The following is a 16990-nucleotide window of genomic DNA, read 5'->3' as shown; positions in this document are numbered from 1 at the left end:
GAGGTCTGGGCAGCCACATCAATTTGATTGATGGCAGGGTGCTGGACGGTGACCGGAACCGATGGGTTCGGGACACAAGGATATTGCTCAATAATGGGTGGGGGTATCTCAATCTCATAGCCTCCAATAGAACGATATACATGAGGTGGTGGTGGGGTTAGCGTCTGGGTTGTTGCTTGCATCGTTGGAGTAGAGGTAACAGTGGGTAATTGGGCAGTGGTCGTGGCCACTGGGATTGTTGAAGGGGTTAAGGGCGTCTGGGTTTGTACTGACCCCTGAGATATTGGAATTGGGTCTTTTTGTGATGAGGGAAGAGATAGATCAACTACACCGGCAATGTGTACGGTAGTAGGTGGGTCAAATCTTATAGGAGCAGGAGATACCGCAGGCAGCGAGGGTATCACTGTCTGAGATGCCTGAGATAAGGGGATTTGTGTCTGAGATCCCTGAGAAATTTGTAGCTGAGGTTTATCACAATATCCTGGGGGTATTGGTGTATATCCCACTGCACATGGTAGAAGCTTGGTAGTACCTGCAGCATCATAAGGTGGTGGGGCAGTAGGTGTTATTGCCTCTTGGTAAGGGGCTTGATCGCAATCAGACTTCGTTAGGGCTCTGTCATGCTGGTGTTGTGCAATAAGTATAAATTTATTAATAGCAGCTAAATGCTTCTCCCTAGATTTTCCTGTTTTGTTGGATTCATTATAGCAGACCAAGGCTTGGAGCTTGCCCTGATCAAATGAGCCCTTTGTTGGCCATTCCAGTCCCGGGTCTTTGGCGGACCAAACGGTATGCCAGGTCTGACATAAACGGGAAAGTTCTTTTTTATCAGTGGGGAAAAAGTTGAGAACTCTTTCCAGGGGGCTAGTGGAGGACTGAGTGGACATAATGGAATTAGGAATAAGGGGAAAGCAATCCACATAGGTGGAGGTGTGCAGTGTAAAATGGCAAATTAAATCTCAAGTTGGATCCTAGTTCAAAGAATTATAATAGGTACCTCTATAAATATATATATATAAAAACGTGCAAAGGAAGATCATTCAAAGGAAAACATGCATCATGCGTATAGAAAACACCTTTATACTCACGCGTCTTCAAGAGCGTCCCAGTGGCGGAACCTAGAACAGAAATTACTAATTGGCGGAAAGCTCAATGCTTTTGCCGCAGGTTATATTAACAAAGAAATGATAGCCATGAACATGAGAATAGTGCAAGAGTCAGTTGTGTCACTTACTATATATATCCTACTCTAAAAATACTGCCCTCCAGAGTATGCTTCTATAGAAATTGACCATGGGATAACACTCGCCTTGGATCGCACATGGGATAACACTCGCCATGAATTTGATATGGGATAACACTCGCCATGAATTTGATATGGGATAACACTCGCCATGAATTTGATATGGGATAACACTCGCCATATTGAAAACCCCAAAAGTGGGGGAAGCAAAAACTCCAAAAAAAGATTTTAGCGAACAGCGAAAATAAGTTCTCTAAAATTAAAGGGCAGCGATCTAATTGGTTTTCGCCGGTTAGAAATATGGGAATACACTCGCCATATATGGGAATACACTCGCCATTTTGTCACTAACCCCCAATAGATGCTTAAATATTCGTCTAGAAGAAAACAAAAATATAGGGCCCCAGTCAACCTGTCTAGAATTTGCAACTAAAGGATTTTAGACGTCTCTGTATATCCCCAGCGCGCATCTGTACCGGTAACTTCTATATGGGCAATAGTCCAATTCAGTGAATGCAGGCCATTCCGAAAATAGAATGGGGTTCTGCTTAAAATCTAATAATTTGCGATACCGTCATCCATTGAAGGGTCACCTTCGATGGATGTAAGCCCCAGGCATCGATATCAAACCCAATAGTTATAGCGTGACACTGGTATATAAGAAAAGTATAGTATGTCCCAGGGAAAAGCCCCTGAAAATTACTATAGAAGTGATAGTAAAAATAGAGAGAAAAACGAACTATTTTTCCAGCCAACAAGCCAGTGAAAGGAAACACCGATTTCAACAAAAGGCAAGAAAATGTATTTTAACAAAGACATTATAACATGTGTAGTCGGGAGTTATAGCCCTAGAATAAATGAAATAAAGTTAAATACATATTAAATGCTTTTGGGGCGGGTACTGGATAGGTTGGAAGTAGCATCTAAACAGGAAAATATAATAAATTGTGAAACAGGACACCAGAATCGTGGTACGGCATAAAACAGAGCCCTGGGCAACCAGCCACACACTCCATCAGGACAAGGGGCTGCAGGCTGATCGACCTGGGAGGGGGGGAGGCACAGATCATAAACTGTACCCCAGGAAGCCAAGCCTAAGGAGAAAGATCATTCCACCACCAGAGAAAACTGCCAAGTTCCAGAGATGCACCACTCCTTAAACCTGTGATCACAATACCATAAGGTTGAAAACTCGGTCTTCTCTGACTTCATCTGCTACTTGCGGAGTATAACCCACTCATCTGGAATAGTCTAGCAGGATCATAAGCAATTTTTTTCCCGCTTAATTATAAACACTAAGATTTGATTTCATTAATACATCCACCAACACAATTACATGACAAACATCCAAGCTGTTAAAATTACAAACCACTCACAAAAGATCACCAAAATTAGAGGTTTAAACATGAATAATTAAATAAACAAACCCCTGCAAAAACTGTTAGGTCAATCTGCTTGTGCAGTGTTGAACTGTACATTTCTTGGATACAAGACGTACTTTTACCCCAAAGGGAAAACGAAACCTGTGAAAGCAAGTTTGGGCAGGACACACGTGCGGCATGGGCTTGTTGCTTTCTTACCTCTGGTGCAAACATGGTGTCGTAGGTGGGATTGTAATTCACCTCCTTCAGCGATGGGTCCAGGTGAGTCCCCGTCTCCACATCTTCCTGAAATGCAAAGAGAAGTGATGTGAACAGAGCACTCTGCCTTTCTAAATGAGATACAACTGAACTTCACCCTCAGAGGCACCGACCAGCACTGGTACCAGCCGAGAAAGCTGGCTACAAGCCCATTCTGACCATGACATCCCAAGCCACAGGCACCACAGCTGCATTCATTTACCTTGCATAGTAAATGACGGCAGAGAAAGACCAAAGTGGCCCATCACCAGTAAAGGTGGTTAGGGCTTGTAATTCCTGCTCTGTGCAGGTTATTCCCCTCTGTCCTTTTTGAAATGTGAAAGTGGTCCTAACTTGCCTGGTGAGCTATCCACCCACTGGCAATAAATACCAGGCAGTACCTGGATAACTCTGGGAGTTGCTGGCACTGGAAATCTGGGTGTAATTCACCCAAGGCAGGCAGCATTAAAACAAAAAAAAAAAAAAAAAAAAAATCTAACCACCCAGGCTGAACATTGACCCATCAGTCCAAGCAGCAGAAATTAAGCTTCATCACTTTTTTAATTTTTAATTGAAAATACTTTTGAGCTATAGGTCAAAATGGTAAATAAAAATTATGTTTATTACTATAAGAAAAACATAGTAACATAGTAGATGACGGCAGAAAAAGACCTGCACGGTCCATCCAGTCTGCCCAAGAAGATAAATTCATATGTGCTACTTTTTTATTTGTACTGTCCTCTTCGGTGCACAGACCGTATAAGTCTGCCCAGCACTATCCCTGCCTCCCAACCACCAACCCCGCCTCCCACCACCAGCTCTGGCACAGACTATATAAGTCTGCCCAGCACTATCCTCGCCTCCCAACTACCAGTCCCGCCTCCCACCACCAGCTCTGGCACAGACCGTATAAGTCTGCCCAGCACTATCCCTGCCACCCACCACCGGCTCTGGCACAGACCGTATAAGTCTGCCCAGCACTATCCCTGCCACCCACCACCGGCTCTGGCACAGACCGTATAAGTCTGCCCAGCACTATCCCCGCCTCCCAACCACCAACCCCGCCTCCCAACCACCAGCTCTGCCACCCATTCTAGGCTAATGTCCTGAGGATCCAAGCTGATGAATGCACAAAAAAACAAACTGCATGCCACAAAGGAACCAACGGGGTCAGTTTGCCTGTAGTCATCAAATACAGCCTTTTCTACAGGAAAGAAATGGATTTAGTGACCAAACAGAGCCTGATACTGAGGTGGTAAACTAGAAACGTAAATAGTCAGAAGCTGTAACCCAGCAGCCCACTATCAGCTCAGAAAAACAGGCGTTCCTTTAAATCAGGGATTTTGTAAACCACCACCTTACAAAGCTGTTCTGTGGCACAAGTATTACGTTCTGAAACTCTTTCTTCAATGCCACTCTCTTATACCACCTACACTGCAGTCCTGGCAGGAAATATATCAGCTACCACAGTCAGTAAGAAACCAGAGGTACACAGTGGATCACCAGAACTCCTTCCCATTTAAAGTGTTTTATTGAGAAACACAATAGCCAAGCTATTTTCTAGATGGACTTCTACAGAAAATCTGTTTTCATTTAATATAACATTTACCTATGCAATTAAACTCTGTTTCTCCTTTGTAACTTGTCCTCTTATAATCACACCCCCACAACGGTGCAAAGAAAAGCTACGAGAATGGTATGGGATTTGCGTTACAAGACGTATGAGGAGAGACTTGCGGACCTGAACATGTATACCCTGGAGGAAAGGAGAAACAGGGGTGATATGATACAGACGTTCAAATATTTGAAAGGTATTAATCCGCAAACGAACCTTTTCTGGAGATGGGAAGGCGGTAGAATTAGAAGGCATGATATGAGATTGAAGGGGGGCAGACTCAAGAAAAATGTCAGGAAGTATTTTTTCACAGAGAGAGTAGTGGATGCTTGGAATGCCCTCCCACGGGAGGTGGTGGAAATGAAAACGGTAACAGAATTCAAACATGCGTGGGATAAGCATAAAGGAATCCTGTGCCGAAGGAATGGATCCTCAGGAGCTTAGTCAAGATCGGGAGGCGGGGCTGGTGGTTGGGAGGCGGGATAGTGCTGGGCAGACTTATACGGTCTGTGCCAGAGCCGGTAGTGGGAAGCGGGACTGGTGGTTGGGAGGCGGGGATAATGCTGGGCAGACTTGTACGGTCTGTGCCAGAGCCGGTGGTTGGGAGGCAGGGCTGGTGGTTGGGAGGCGGGGATAGTGCTGGGCAGACTTATACGGTCTGTGCCAGAGCCGGTGGTTGGGAGGCGGGGCCGGTAGTTGGGAGGCGGGGATGGTGCTGGGCAGACTTATACGGTCTGTGCCAGAGCCGGTGGTTGGGAGGCGGGGCTGGTAGTTGGGAGGCGGGGATGGTGCTGGGCAGACTTATATGGTCTGTGCCCTGAAGAGCACAGGTACAAATCAAAGTAGGGTATACACAAAAAGTAGCAAATATGAGTTATCTTGTTGGGCAGACTGGATGGACCGTGCAGGTCTTTTTCTGCCGTCATCTACTATGTAACTAGCATAGGACGCCTAATCTTGAGAGACTGGTAGGTAACAGAAGCAGATCTCTCTAGTGCGTGATATAACCCTCCAAAACCAGATTCATTATGCATTTACATACATAGTAACATAGTAGATGATGGCAGAAAAAGCCCTGCATGGTCCATCCAGTCTGCCCAACAAGATAAACTCATATGTGCTACTTTTTGTGTATACCTTACCTTGATTTGTACCTGTCTTTTTCAGGGCATAGACCGTATAAGTCTGCCCAGCACTATCCCGCCTCCCAACCACCAGCCCCGCCTCCCAACCACCGGCTCAGGCACAGACCGTATAAGTCTGCCCAGCACTATTTATACCACAGGGCACTTCAAGTTAGTCTATGTTCTCACATCTTTCCTGTGGCAATAAGATATTGTAGATGAGATCAGATTATATCACGCACTAGAGAGATCTGTTTCTGTTACCTACCAGTCTCTCAAGATTAGTCTTCTATGCTAATATGATTTTCATACATTTCTTTTTAGTTAGGGTTTCAAAAGAAGAACAGCTAAGCTTGGGAACCTGGGGTATTTGAGAGTCAGAGAGAGATGCAATAAGTTATACATTTAATACTTCGTGCCAAAACTGCTGAACTTGTGAACATGCTCACAGTATATTTCAATATCTTAACTCTAGCACCAGATCCTGGTAGTGTGGGGGGGGGGGGGGGGGGGGGGAGGGGAAGGGGGTGCAATGTCTCTAAATGGATTTGCTTTGCGTATTCCACGACAATTGTCATGAACCTCAAGCTAGGGTATGTGAAGTATGATTTTACCCTCTCAGATTTACTGCTAATACCCGCTGTATTTGGATTGTGCCAAAGAGAGCTTCCTCTGCAGTTCATAAGATGTTTTGCATATAGGCAACCTATCCAGATGTGCTTGGAAAGTTTGTGGCAACCAAAATGATGGCAAATTTCTGTGTGTTGACACATTTTCTTGGCCTCAAGGACCTGCTCCACCTTCTTCATTCTTCCAAATTCCTTCCTTTCACTACCTTCAACTTCTCCTGATGTAATATCCTCCCTTCCATTGTCTTGTGCTGGTTCTGCTACTTGGTCATCTTTCCACACTCAAATCCTATTTTCACTGAATAAAAAACTCTTTCTTCAATGAGATTAACCTTTTGTGCTCAAGACCCTATCTCACCATCATGGTAAAAAAATGCCTACTTTAGGTCTTTCTCCCTATCATTAATCTCAATCTATCCTCTGGCAAGTTTCCTGCCCAGTTTTGAAAAAGCCAAATCCTGCCCCTACTGGGATAAACATAAAGGAATCCTGTGCAGAAGGAAGGGATCCTCCGGAGCTTAGCCTAGAATGGGTGGCAGAGCTGGTGGTTGGGAGGCGGGGCTAGTGCTGGGCAGACTTATACGGTCTGTACCGGGGCTGGTGGTTGGGAGGCGGGACTAGTGCTGGGCAGACTTATATGGTCTGTACCGGGGTTGGTGGTTGGGAGGCAGGGCTAGTGCTGGGCAGACTTATACGGTCTGTGCCGGGGCTGGTGGTTGGGAGGCGGGGCTAGTGCTGGGCAGACTTATACGGTCTATGCTGGGGCTGGTGGTCGGGAGGCGGGGATAGAGCTGGGCAGACTTATAGGGTCTGTGCCAGAGCCAGTGGTGGGAGGCAGGGCTGGTGGTTGGGTGGCGGGGATAGTGCTGGGCAGACTTATAGGGTCTGTGCCAGAGCTGGTGGTTGGGAAGGGTTGGTGGTTGGGAGGCGGGGATAGGGCTGGCCAGACTTATACGGTCTGTGCCCTGAAGAGGACAGTACAAATAAAAAAGTAGCACATATGAATTTATCTTCTTGGGCAGACTGGATGGACCGTGCAGGTCTTTTTCTGCCGTCATCTACTATGTTACTATTTACTATTACCACCCAGTTTCAAATGTATCTTTCATGTCCAAAGTCCTGGAAAAGGTTGTGTTTCATCAGCTCACTTCCTACACAGATAAGATCTTTACTTTACACCCTAGGTAATCAGGCTTCAGAAACCAACATGTCAACATTACTTAGTGAAATCCATAGCTACCTTGGATCGGCATAAAATTGTTTTGGCTATCTCACTTAATCTCAGTGCAGCTTTTGACCTTGTCAATCACTCCTTGTTACTCTCCCACCTCTCTTCTCTTGGTATCTCAAGTGTAGTTCTTACTACTACTACTACTTATTTCTATAACGCTACTAAACGTACGCAACGCTGTACGCTGGACATCAAATCAGTAATGCTAAAAGGAGAAACTAAACGTTAAATAAGATAAGGCCTAGGATGGATCCCTAAGGAAAGGGAGCAGAAACAGTACCCTATCAGTGTATCCTGAATGCTTTATCTGTAAACCAGTCAAAAACTGCTCCAGATATGTGATGATCTGCAAGATGGTGAAGGAGAATAGAGTGGCAGACAAATCAAGTGAAAGGAGGGGAACATCATGACCTCTATCAAAATTCAAGTGGATGAAATCAGAAAGTGCAAGTAGTTTTAGTACTGTAATGTGCACGGAAACCCATTTGCCATTAATGGTATTTAGGTAAGAGCTAAATCGGCTATCAACAATTTTTCAGTGACTTTAGAGATGAAAGGGAGAGTGGAGATCACACAATAATTGAACCCAATTTCTTATCCAGTTCAAGGGCAAAGTCACAATCAAAGTTGCTATAGTTGTGATAGTAGATGGAGATTTCTATAGAAAAATCATGTCTAAAGCTTCACTTCCACCTCTAAGCTCTCAGCAGAATGAACATAAAAAGACCTGTTCATAAAGGGAGTCAACCTTAAGGACTTCCAAAAAATACTTCTTAATCCTGTTTATAGCTTATACCACAGATGACTAAGGAAAGATGATAAATCTTAAATTTGATACCTGGTCAAAATAGCCCCAACAAAAAGGCTAAAAAAAGACAGACAAAAAAAGCCCCCGACAAAAGGGACTGTCTACAATTTGGCCCCTGACCAATGAGACCTCAACAAAAGGGCCCGACCCTTAGTATTTTACCTGTTCTGTTCCTAAAACCGTGTGCCTGAGTCCTCTGCTAGTTCCTGGTTTATTCTCTCTGTCTGCAGCCTGCCCCAAGACCCTGCTAGTTCCTGGTTTATTCTCTCTGTTTGCAGCCTGCCCAAAGACTCTGCTAGTTCCTGGTTTATTCTCTCTGTTTGCAGCCTGCCCTAAGACTCTGCTAATATCCTGGTTTATTCTCCTGTCTGCTGCCCAGCTATGTGTTGCCCTGAACCTGTTGCTGCCTAGCTAGTGTGTTTATCTTGAGTGTATATCCTGAATCCTGCTTCTGCCTAGCTAGTGTGTATTTCCTGAATCCTGTTTCTGCCTAGCTAGGGTGTATATCCTGAACCCCGCCTCTGCCAAGCTTGCATGTCTATCCCGAACCCCGTATATCCTGAACCCCGTTTCTACCAAGCTTGTCTGTATATCCAAGCCCGTTTCCGGCTAGCCTTCGTGTATGCCCTGTCTGCTTAGTCTGACTTGTGTTTCTTGCTAGTGGCTGCATAGCAGCTTTCAGTCCTAGTCTAATTCTGTGCCAAGCCTCCCTCGTGTATCCTAGACCCAGGGTGGGTCCTCTGGGTCTTCAGTTCCTGCCCTAACCTGCAAGTCCTGCCGGCCACCCGCACTTGGGAGCTCAACTCCTGAGGAACGGTGGTCAAGCGCAGGTGAAGCTGTTCCTGTTCTGCCTGTTCTAGTTGCCTGCCTCAGTTCTACTCCAGTCCAGAGTTCCAGTCCTGCTCTTCCTTGTATCCAGTTCCAGGGTGGTCTTGTCTGCTTCTGCCGCTCCTCGGCAGTGGCCCAAGGGCTCACGAATTCTGGTTCTGCCTCGAGAACCCGACAGGCTCGAGTTAAGAGGAAGACATGCTGGACTATGTTGGGAGGTGGGTGAGAAGGATGGGTAAAAGATGCATTTCCAGACCATTGGAAGGGAAGGAAGACAGATGCCAGAATGCCGGAAAGGGGGTATAGGACAAAGATGAGAGAACATGGGGGTGGGGAGAGAAAGATGCTGCACTGGAGAGGGAGTTGAAGGAAGACAGCGCTCAGATTACGGAATGGGGGATAGAGGGTGAGAAGAGATGCTGGACCCCCAAAGGGAAGGAGACAGAGTTTTTACTATAATTCTTATATTTGTGAAGGGCTATGGGCTCTCTTGTTACAGGGGCCATTTTGTTACAAGGCTAATTTGTCAGGGTGCCCTTAAATTCAAATGACAAAGTTCTCAACCAGTTTTAAATTCTGATGTACCACAGTCTTATCTTGAATCAATTACAACTGATATACTTGAATTTCCTCCAACTTCTTTTATACTTTGTCAATCTTCTCATGTTGAAGACCCAAAAGCTCCTCATGCTGCTTAACCTGGGCCTGCAAACTAAACCTTCCACCATTTTATCCAGTTCTTGGAATACAGTGTTCAAGTTCCCCAATCATTTCCCAAACTACTCCCAAGGTAACTTCATGCGTCAGTGGATTAACAGTTGAACCCCAGGCTGACTACAAGATAATCTGCCACCATTTGGTATGTACTTTCTTACATTACAGGTCAATTCCCTATCGCTTATTCTCCAAAACCCCTCGAATTAGTGGCCCTTAAGAGAACAGCATACTCAGTGTTGAAGAAACCCTGGCTGCACCAGCGCCTCACACATCCAAGCTCCTCGCAGTCCTTCCGACCTAACCCAATATCAGGTCTCAAAGGATTCTTATGTTGTTCGTGGCTCAGTGTGGTGTTGAATAATGCTGGCGTAGCCTCTCTCCCTTCGAGCCCCAACCCCCAAAAATAATCAGCAGTAACTGCAAACCACTTAATTGATGACTAGGTCAGGACTGCCAACAGACACTTGCAAACCCTGCCTTTCCATTTGCCCATCCTAGCCAACTGATCCACAGAGTTCAAGACTGACTCTACATTGCTCAACCTAGGGGGGATTCCAGGTTTTAACTTTTAGAACATTCTATTTATAAAACATTTTACATATACACACACGCATGTACATACACCGATTCTATTGCCCTCATCATCCCCAGCAATCATACCCTCCTCCTCTTTGTTCTGTAATGTACTTTTCCTCCATCCATGCCTGAACCCAGCATATACTCCTTGCTCCCTGATGCCTGCAAACTCACCCTTTCTACCCCCATCATAAGGCTGAGCAAGAAGTGCTACAGAGGTGGAGCAGTAAAAAAACAAAAAAAAACAAACAAACAGAAACAAGCCAGATCCATAGCTGTTGCATCTGCTTTGGCTGAAGATGGTGTAGTCATTCTGTCCCCAGCACCTTGACATAATAGCCCCAACAAAACAGCCTTGTAACAAAATAGCCCTTACCAAAATGGCCTCCCCCACAAAATAACTTGACAAAATAGCTCCCTAGAAAAAAATCACATCACATCTCATCACATCACATGATAAACTACAAGTGAAATCTTCACTGATAAAGGCTCCTACCAGCATTGCATTGTATAAAGCATATATAAATAAAATCTATAGCTACCAACTGGTATTCATGATCTGTTCTGCTGTTTAAGGAAAACCATTCTTCCATCGACATGCTAATTAAAAAAAACAAACAAACCCATTGTCATCATTTTCAAAGTCTTACCAGCCTTACCCTGTTTGGAAAGGTAAGATTATTAGGAAATAAAATGCAGTGCCATATTCTGGGCAGCTGATCGGGCCCTTTTGTCAGGGGGCTATTTGTCAAGGGCTATATTGTGGGCAGGCCGTTTGACAGTGGCTGTTATGTCGGAGGCTATTTTGACCAGGTACCTGTGTCCCCGCCACAGTCACAACCACTTTCCAAGACCCATGTGTCCAAAGACGCCTCCTTCCTTCACAGCCCTTTTGCTGTCTCATAGGAGGTCCCATGTTGATGTCATCTGTGACTGCAGTAGCTACATGACGATGGCAGATTAAAGCAGGGAGGTATAATTTTGAGAATGTTCCAGTTAAACCTCAAAATCAGAAGCTCTAAAGCAAATTCTGTTAAGATGGATATTTGGACTTAACTACTTTCTTAGCTTAAAAACAGAGACGTTCATCCTGTACAGTGGTGGAAATAAGTATTTGATCCCTTGCTGATTTTGTAAGTTTGCCCACTGACAAAGACATGAGCAGCCCATAATTGAAGGGTAGGTTATTGGTAACAGTGAGAGATAGCACATCACAAATTAAATCCGGAAAATCACATTGTGGAAAGTATATGAATTTATTTGCATTCTGCAGAGGGAAATAAGTATTTGATCCCCCACCAACCAGTAAGAGATCTGGCCCCTACAGACCAGGTAGATGCTCCAAATCAACTCGTTACCTGCATGACAGACAGCTGTCGGCAATGGTCACCTGTATGAAAGACACCTGTCCACAGACTCAGTGAATCAGTCAGACTCTAACCTCTACAAAATGGCCAAGAGCAAGGAGCTGTCTAAGGATGTCAGGGACAAGATCATACACCTGCACAAGGCTGGAATGGGCTACAAAACCATCAGTAAGACGCTGGGCGAGAAGGAGACAACTGTTGGTGCCATAGTAAGAAAATGGAAGAAGTACAAAATGACTGTCAATCGACAAAGATCTGGGGCTCCACGCAAAATCTCACCTCGTGGGGTATCCTTGATCATGAGGAAGGTTAGAAATCAGCCTACAACTACAAGGGGGGAACTTGTCAATGATCTCAAGGCAGCTGGGACCACTGTCACCACGAAAACCATTGGTAACACATTACGACATAACGGATTGCAATCCTGCAGTGCCCGCAAGGTCCCCCTGCTCCGGAAGGCACATGTGACGGCCCGTCTGAAGTTTGCCAGTGAACACCTGGATGATGCCGAGAGTGATTGGGAGAAGGTGCTGTGGTCAGATGAGACAAAAATTGAGCTCTTTGGCATGAACTCAACTCGCCGTGTTTGGAGGAAGAGAAATGCTGCCTATGACCCAAAGAACACCGTCCCCACTGTCAAGCATGGAGGTGGAAATGTTATGTTTTGGGGGTGTTTCTCTGCTAAGGGCACAGGACTACTTCACCGCATCAATGGGAGAATGGATGGGGCCATGTACCGTACAATTCTGAGTGACAACCTCCTTCCCTCCGCCAGGGCCTTAAAAATGGGTCGTGGCTGGGTCTTCCAGCACGACAATGACCCAAAACATACAGCCAAGGCAACAAAGGAGTGGCTCAGGAAGAAGCACATTAGGGTCATGGAGTGGCCTAGCCAGTCACCAGACCTTAATCCCATTGAAAACTTATGGAGGGAGCTGAAGCTGCGAGTTGCCAAGCGACAGCCCAGAACTCTTAATGATTTAGAGATGATCTGCAAAGAGGAGTGGACCAAAATTCCTCCTGACATGTGTGCAAACCTCATCATCAACTACAGAAGACGTCTGACCGCTGTGCTTGCCAACAAGGGTTTTGCCACCAAGTATTAGGTCTTGTTTGCCAGAGGGATTAAATACTTATTTCCCTCTGCAGAATGCAAATAAATTCATATACTTTCCACAATGTGATTTTCCGGATTTAATTTGTGATGTGCTATCTCTCACTGTTACCAATAACCTACCCTTCAATTATGGGCTGCTCATGTCTTTGTCAGTGGGCAAACTTACAAAATCAGCAAGGGATCAAATACTTATTTCCACCACTGTAAATCTATTCTCCCTCTTTTTTAAAAATCCCCTACCTTAAGAGCAGGAGCATCTTATGCAATACCTCAGAATACCACTTTCCCAGCATGCCCAAGTGTTGGTCATACACATTCCTTAACAGTATTTTCTTTAAAATAATTCCAGATCTCCTACTCCATTTTAGCCTTAATGTCTTTATCTTTTCAAAAACATTTAGGTAGGTCATGGGGAATTTTTAAATCATTAGCAATTTGGCTTACTGAGGACTAGTCTGTTGCATTGTTGCAGAAATTAGAATTCTAGACAGAGTACATAGAAGCAGACACAGTTAGTGAATATGAATAGAAACTTTTATTGTAAAAACAAAATAAAACTCCTTGCATTGTAGGTTAACTCAACAAACTGAGAAGGTACTATATTCATAGTGTCCATCTGGTAATTTTGTTATATCCCACCTTCTAGAGTGAGGGTGGTACTATGAGGTCCCTCAGGTTACAACCTGTCTTGTGAGTGACAATCAGCCTTTAAGTACATAAGCACCACCATACTGGGGAAGACCAAGGGTCCACCAAGCCCAGCATCCTGTCTCCGACAGCAGCTTCAAAAACCCAGCAACCCCCCCCCCCCCCCCAAAAAAAAAAAATTAATAATGTTCAATGGACTTTTCCCTCAGGAATCTGTCCAAACCCCCTTTAAATTCTGTAAGGCCAGCTGCTGTCACTACATTCTCCGGCAACGAGTTCCAGAGTCCAACTACACGCTGAGTAAAGAAAAACTTTCTCCTGTTTGTTTTAAATCTACCATATTCTAGCTTCATCTTGTGTCCCCTGGTTCTATTGTTGTTTGAAAGTGTAAACAAATGCTTCACATCTGTCTGCTCTAATCCGCTCATTATCTTGTAGACTTCTATCATATCACCCCTCAGCTGCCTTTTCTCCAAGCGGAAGAACCCTAACCTTCTCAGCCTTTCCTCATAGGGAAGTCGTTCCATTCCCTTTATCATTTTTGTCACCCTTCTCTGCACCTTTTCTAATTCCTTTATATCTTTTTGAGATGCGGCGACCAGAATTGGACACAATATTCGAGGTGCGGTCGAACTATGGAGCGATACAACAGCATTATAACATCCTTGTGTTTGTTTTCCATCCCTTTCCTAATAATACTCAACATTCTGTGCGCTTTCTTAGCCGCCGCAGCACACTGAGCAGAAGTTTAACATCTTATCAACGATTACTCCCAGATCCCTTTCTAGGTCCGTAACTCTTAAGGCGGAACCTTGCATGACATAGCTGTAATTCGGGTTCCTCTTACCCACATGCATCACTTTGCACTTGTCAACATTAAACTTCATCTGCCACTTGCACGCCCAATCCCCCAATCTCGCAAGGTCCTCCTGTAATCTTTCACACTCCTCCTGCGACTTGACGACCCTGAATAATTTTGTGTCATCTGCGAATTTAATTACCTCACTAGTTACTCCCATCTCTAGGTCATTTATAAATATGTTGCTGAAATGGTGCAAATGTTGGATCACATGCCAGTGGGATCTCAAGGTCTTGATAATGTATTTGGATAAGTGGGTAAAGGGCAATGTACAATGTTTCTCTCTCTGTCTTATGGTGCCTGGTTGAATAGTATCTTGTCTATCCATAGCTTTTTTTTGTAACATCCGTTGACGCAATGTGTTATAAGTACATAAGTATTGCCATACTGGGAAAGACCAAAGGTCCATCAAGTCCAGCATCTTGTTTCCAACAGTGGCCAATCCAGGTCAGAAATACCTGGCAAGATCCCAAAAAAGCACAAAACATTCTATACTGCTTATCCCAGAAATAGTGGATTTTACCCAAGTCCATTCAATAATGGTCTATGGACTATTTCTTTAGGAAGCCGCAGTGGCATAGGAAGGAGGGAGGGTGGTCCGCCCCGGGTGCACGCCGCTGGGGGGGTGTCGGCTCCGCGCTGGTGCACTGCCCTCTCTGCCTCGGAACAGGTTACTTCCAGTAGTCAAGGCGAGAGGTAATGAGAGAGTGGATGAGAGTTCGAGTCGTGTGCTCAGAGAGGAAAGGGCGAATTTTGCTAATGTTATAGAGGAAGAAGCGACAGGTCTTGGCTATCTGCTGGATATGCGCAGAGAAGGAGAGGGAGGAGTCGAAGATGACACCGAGGTTGCGGGCAGATGAGATGGGGACGATGAGGGTGTTATCAACCGAGATAGAGAGTGGAGGTAGAGGAGAAGTGGGTTTGGGTGGGAAGACAAGAAGTTCGGTCTTGGCCATGTTCAGTTTCAGGTGGTGGTTGGACATCCAGGCAGCAATGTGGGTAAGCAGGCCGATACTTTGGCCTGGGTTTCCGCAGTGATGTCTGGTGTGGAGAGAGAAAGCTGGGTGTCGTCAGCTCTAATAGCTTCCTTTACCTCACTTTTTAACCATGCCAGCTGTCGTTTGGTCTTCCGTCCTTCTTTTTTAATACGTGGAATATATTTGACCTGGGCTTCCAGGATGGTGTTTTTGAACAGCATCCATGCCTGATGTAAATTTTTGACCCTCGCCTGGAAGCAGTCACACAATTCAACTGATCTTTTCTCAAAGGTGGATGGGTCTGAACAAAGTCTCTTAATCCTTGAAAATTGGCTGTATGACAGGTTATCTGCTATGGCAAGTTCTATAGTTAGCATCTGTCAGCTTCCTTACACATTTGTCAAAATTACCATAGTTCAAAGATTACAATTAGGGAAATGGGGAGGTACATAAATATCATCCAAGACACTACACAAGAGGGAAGAACAGGAGGAGCAGGTAAAGTAGCATGAGGGGAAAAAATGGGGGGGGGGGGGGGGGGGAATGGACAGAACAGAAAAGAGACATGGTACCGGACTCATTCCCTAGAACCTGGCATCACAATGGGTAGATCTAGACTAGATGCATTTGGTAATCTTATTTAACCTTCTGGGAAGGCCTGGGAGAAATGTTGTTTTTTTTTAATTATTAAACATTTTTAATGATTGTACAAATACAATCATAAGGCATGATCAGCAGTAGGTACAATATTAAAAAATAGTTCATACTGCAAATCCTAATCCACGTTAATGGAGACTCAGGATAAATCAAAGAAACTAAATAAATTAGATTTAAGTAAGCTTTAAACCTATCCAAAATAGGATTGGATCTGATGTAGAGAAGGTGATTCCAGAGGGCTAGGGATGACACACTGAAAGAAGAATGTCTAATAACATCAAGACAGACCTGCTGGTAAGTAGATGTGTTTTGTTGACCAAAGCGTTCTCTGATGAGGATATGGAATGAGAAGATTATGCAGAAAAGATGGCGGACTAGAACCTAACATTTGGTGAGTAATGATCAGTATCTTGAAGGGGATCCTGTAGGCAAAAGGAAGCCAATGCTCTGTGTGGTAGAAAGGGGAAACGTGATCAAATTTCGTAACTCCAAATAACAACCTTAATGACAGTACTCTATATCAGCTCTAGTCTTGAGAGCTCTGCAATCCTTAGATAGAAACATAGAAAAATGTAAGCAAATAAAGACCATATGGCTGATCCATGCCATCTATAATGCCTTGGTATAATGAGTTGCATTAGCTCAGTTCTGTAATTACAAAGGCTGAGAAGAGATATCAAGCAGAGATCAAATGGAATGTATTTGATTTAGCAGAAAAAATGACTACAGACTACACAGGAGATCTGGGCACAAAAAGTGAGTGCCTTACTAAGAACAACTGTACATCTATTTAAAAGGAAAGCGCATCTCCGCTGGAGTAATCTGCAGCTATCATATCGTTTCATATCATGCATAACTTTATCAATAAAATATTATGTCTAAGATTGCCTCATATTATGTACATTTGATTACTCTAGAGTAGCGTCTAACTAAAAATCTCCCCTAAATATTATTTTGACACTGCACATTGTGTCC

General features: G+C 44.5%; 2 protein-coding genes across 2 annotated transcripts in view; one reads left to right on the top strand and one right to left on the bottom strand.

Moving 5' to 3' along the window:
• The window catches only part of WASF1 (WASP family member 1), a 576737-nt gene that overhangs the window by 248046 nt on the left and 311701 nt on the right, over nt 1–16990 (top strand). The window lies entirely within an intron of this gene.
• LOC115467331 (pre-mRNA-processing factor 17) overlaps nt 1–16990 on the bottom strand; it is a 122045-nt gene that overhangs the window by 62625 nt on the left and 42430 nt on the right. Inside the window, exon 2 of the mRNA XM_030199201.1 lies at nt 2824–2910. Coding sequence (XP_030055061.1) covers nt 2824–2910 — 87 coding nt within the window. The remainder of the gene's footprint in view (nt 1–2823; nt 2911–16990) is intronic.

Source organism: Microcaecilia unicolor, chromosome 3 (assembly GCF_901765095.1).
Source record: "Microcaecilia unicolor chromosome 3, aMicUni1.1, whole genome shotgun sequence".
NCBI lineage: Eukaryota > Metazoa > Chordata > Amphibia > Gymnophiona > Siphonopidae > Microcaecilia > Microcaecilia unicolor.
The sequence above is the reverse complement of the archived record's forward strand: the minus strand, read 5'-3'. Positions and strand labels throughout refer to the sequence as shown.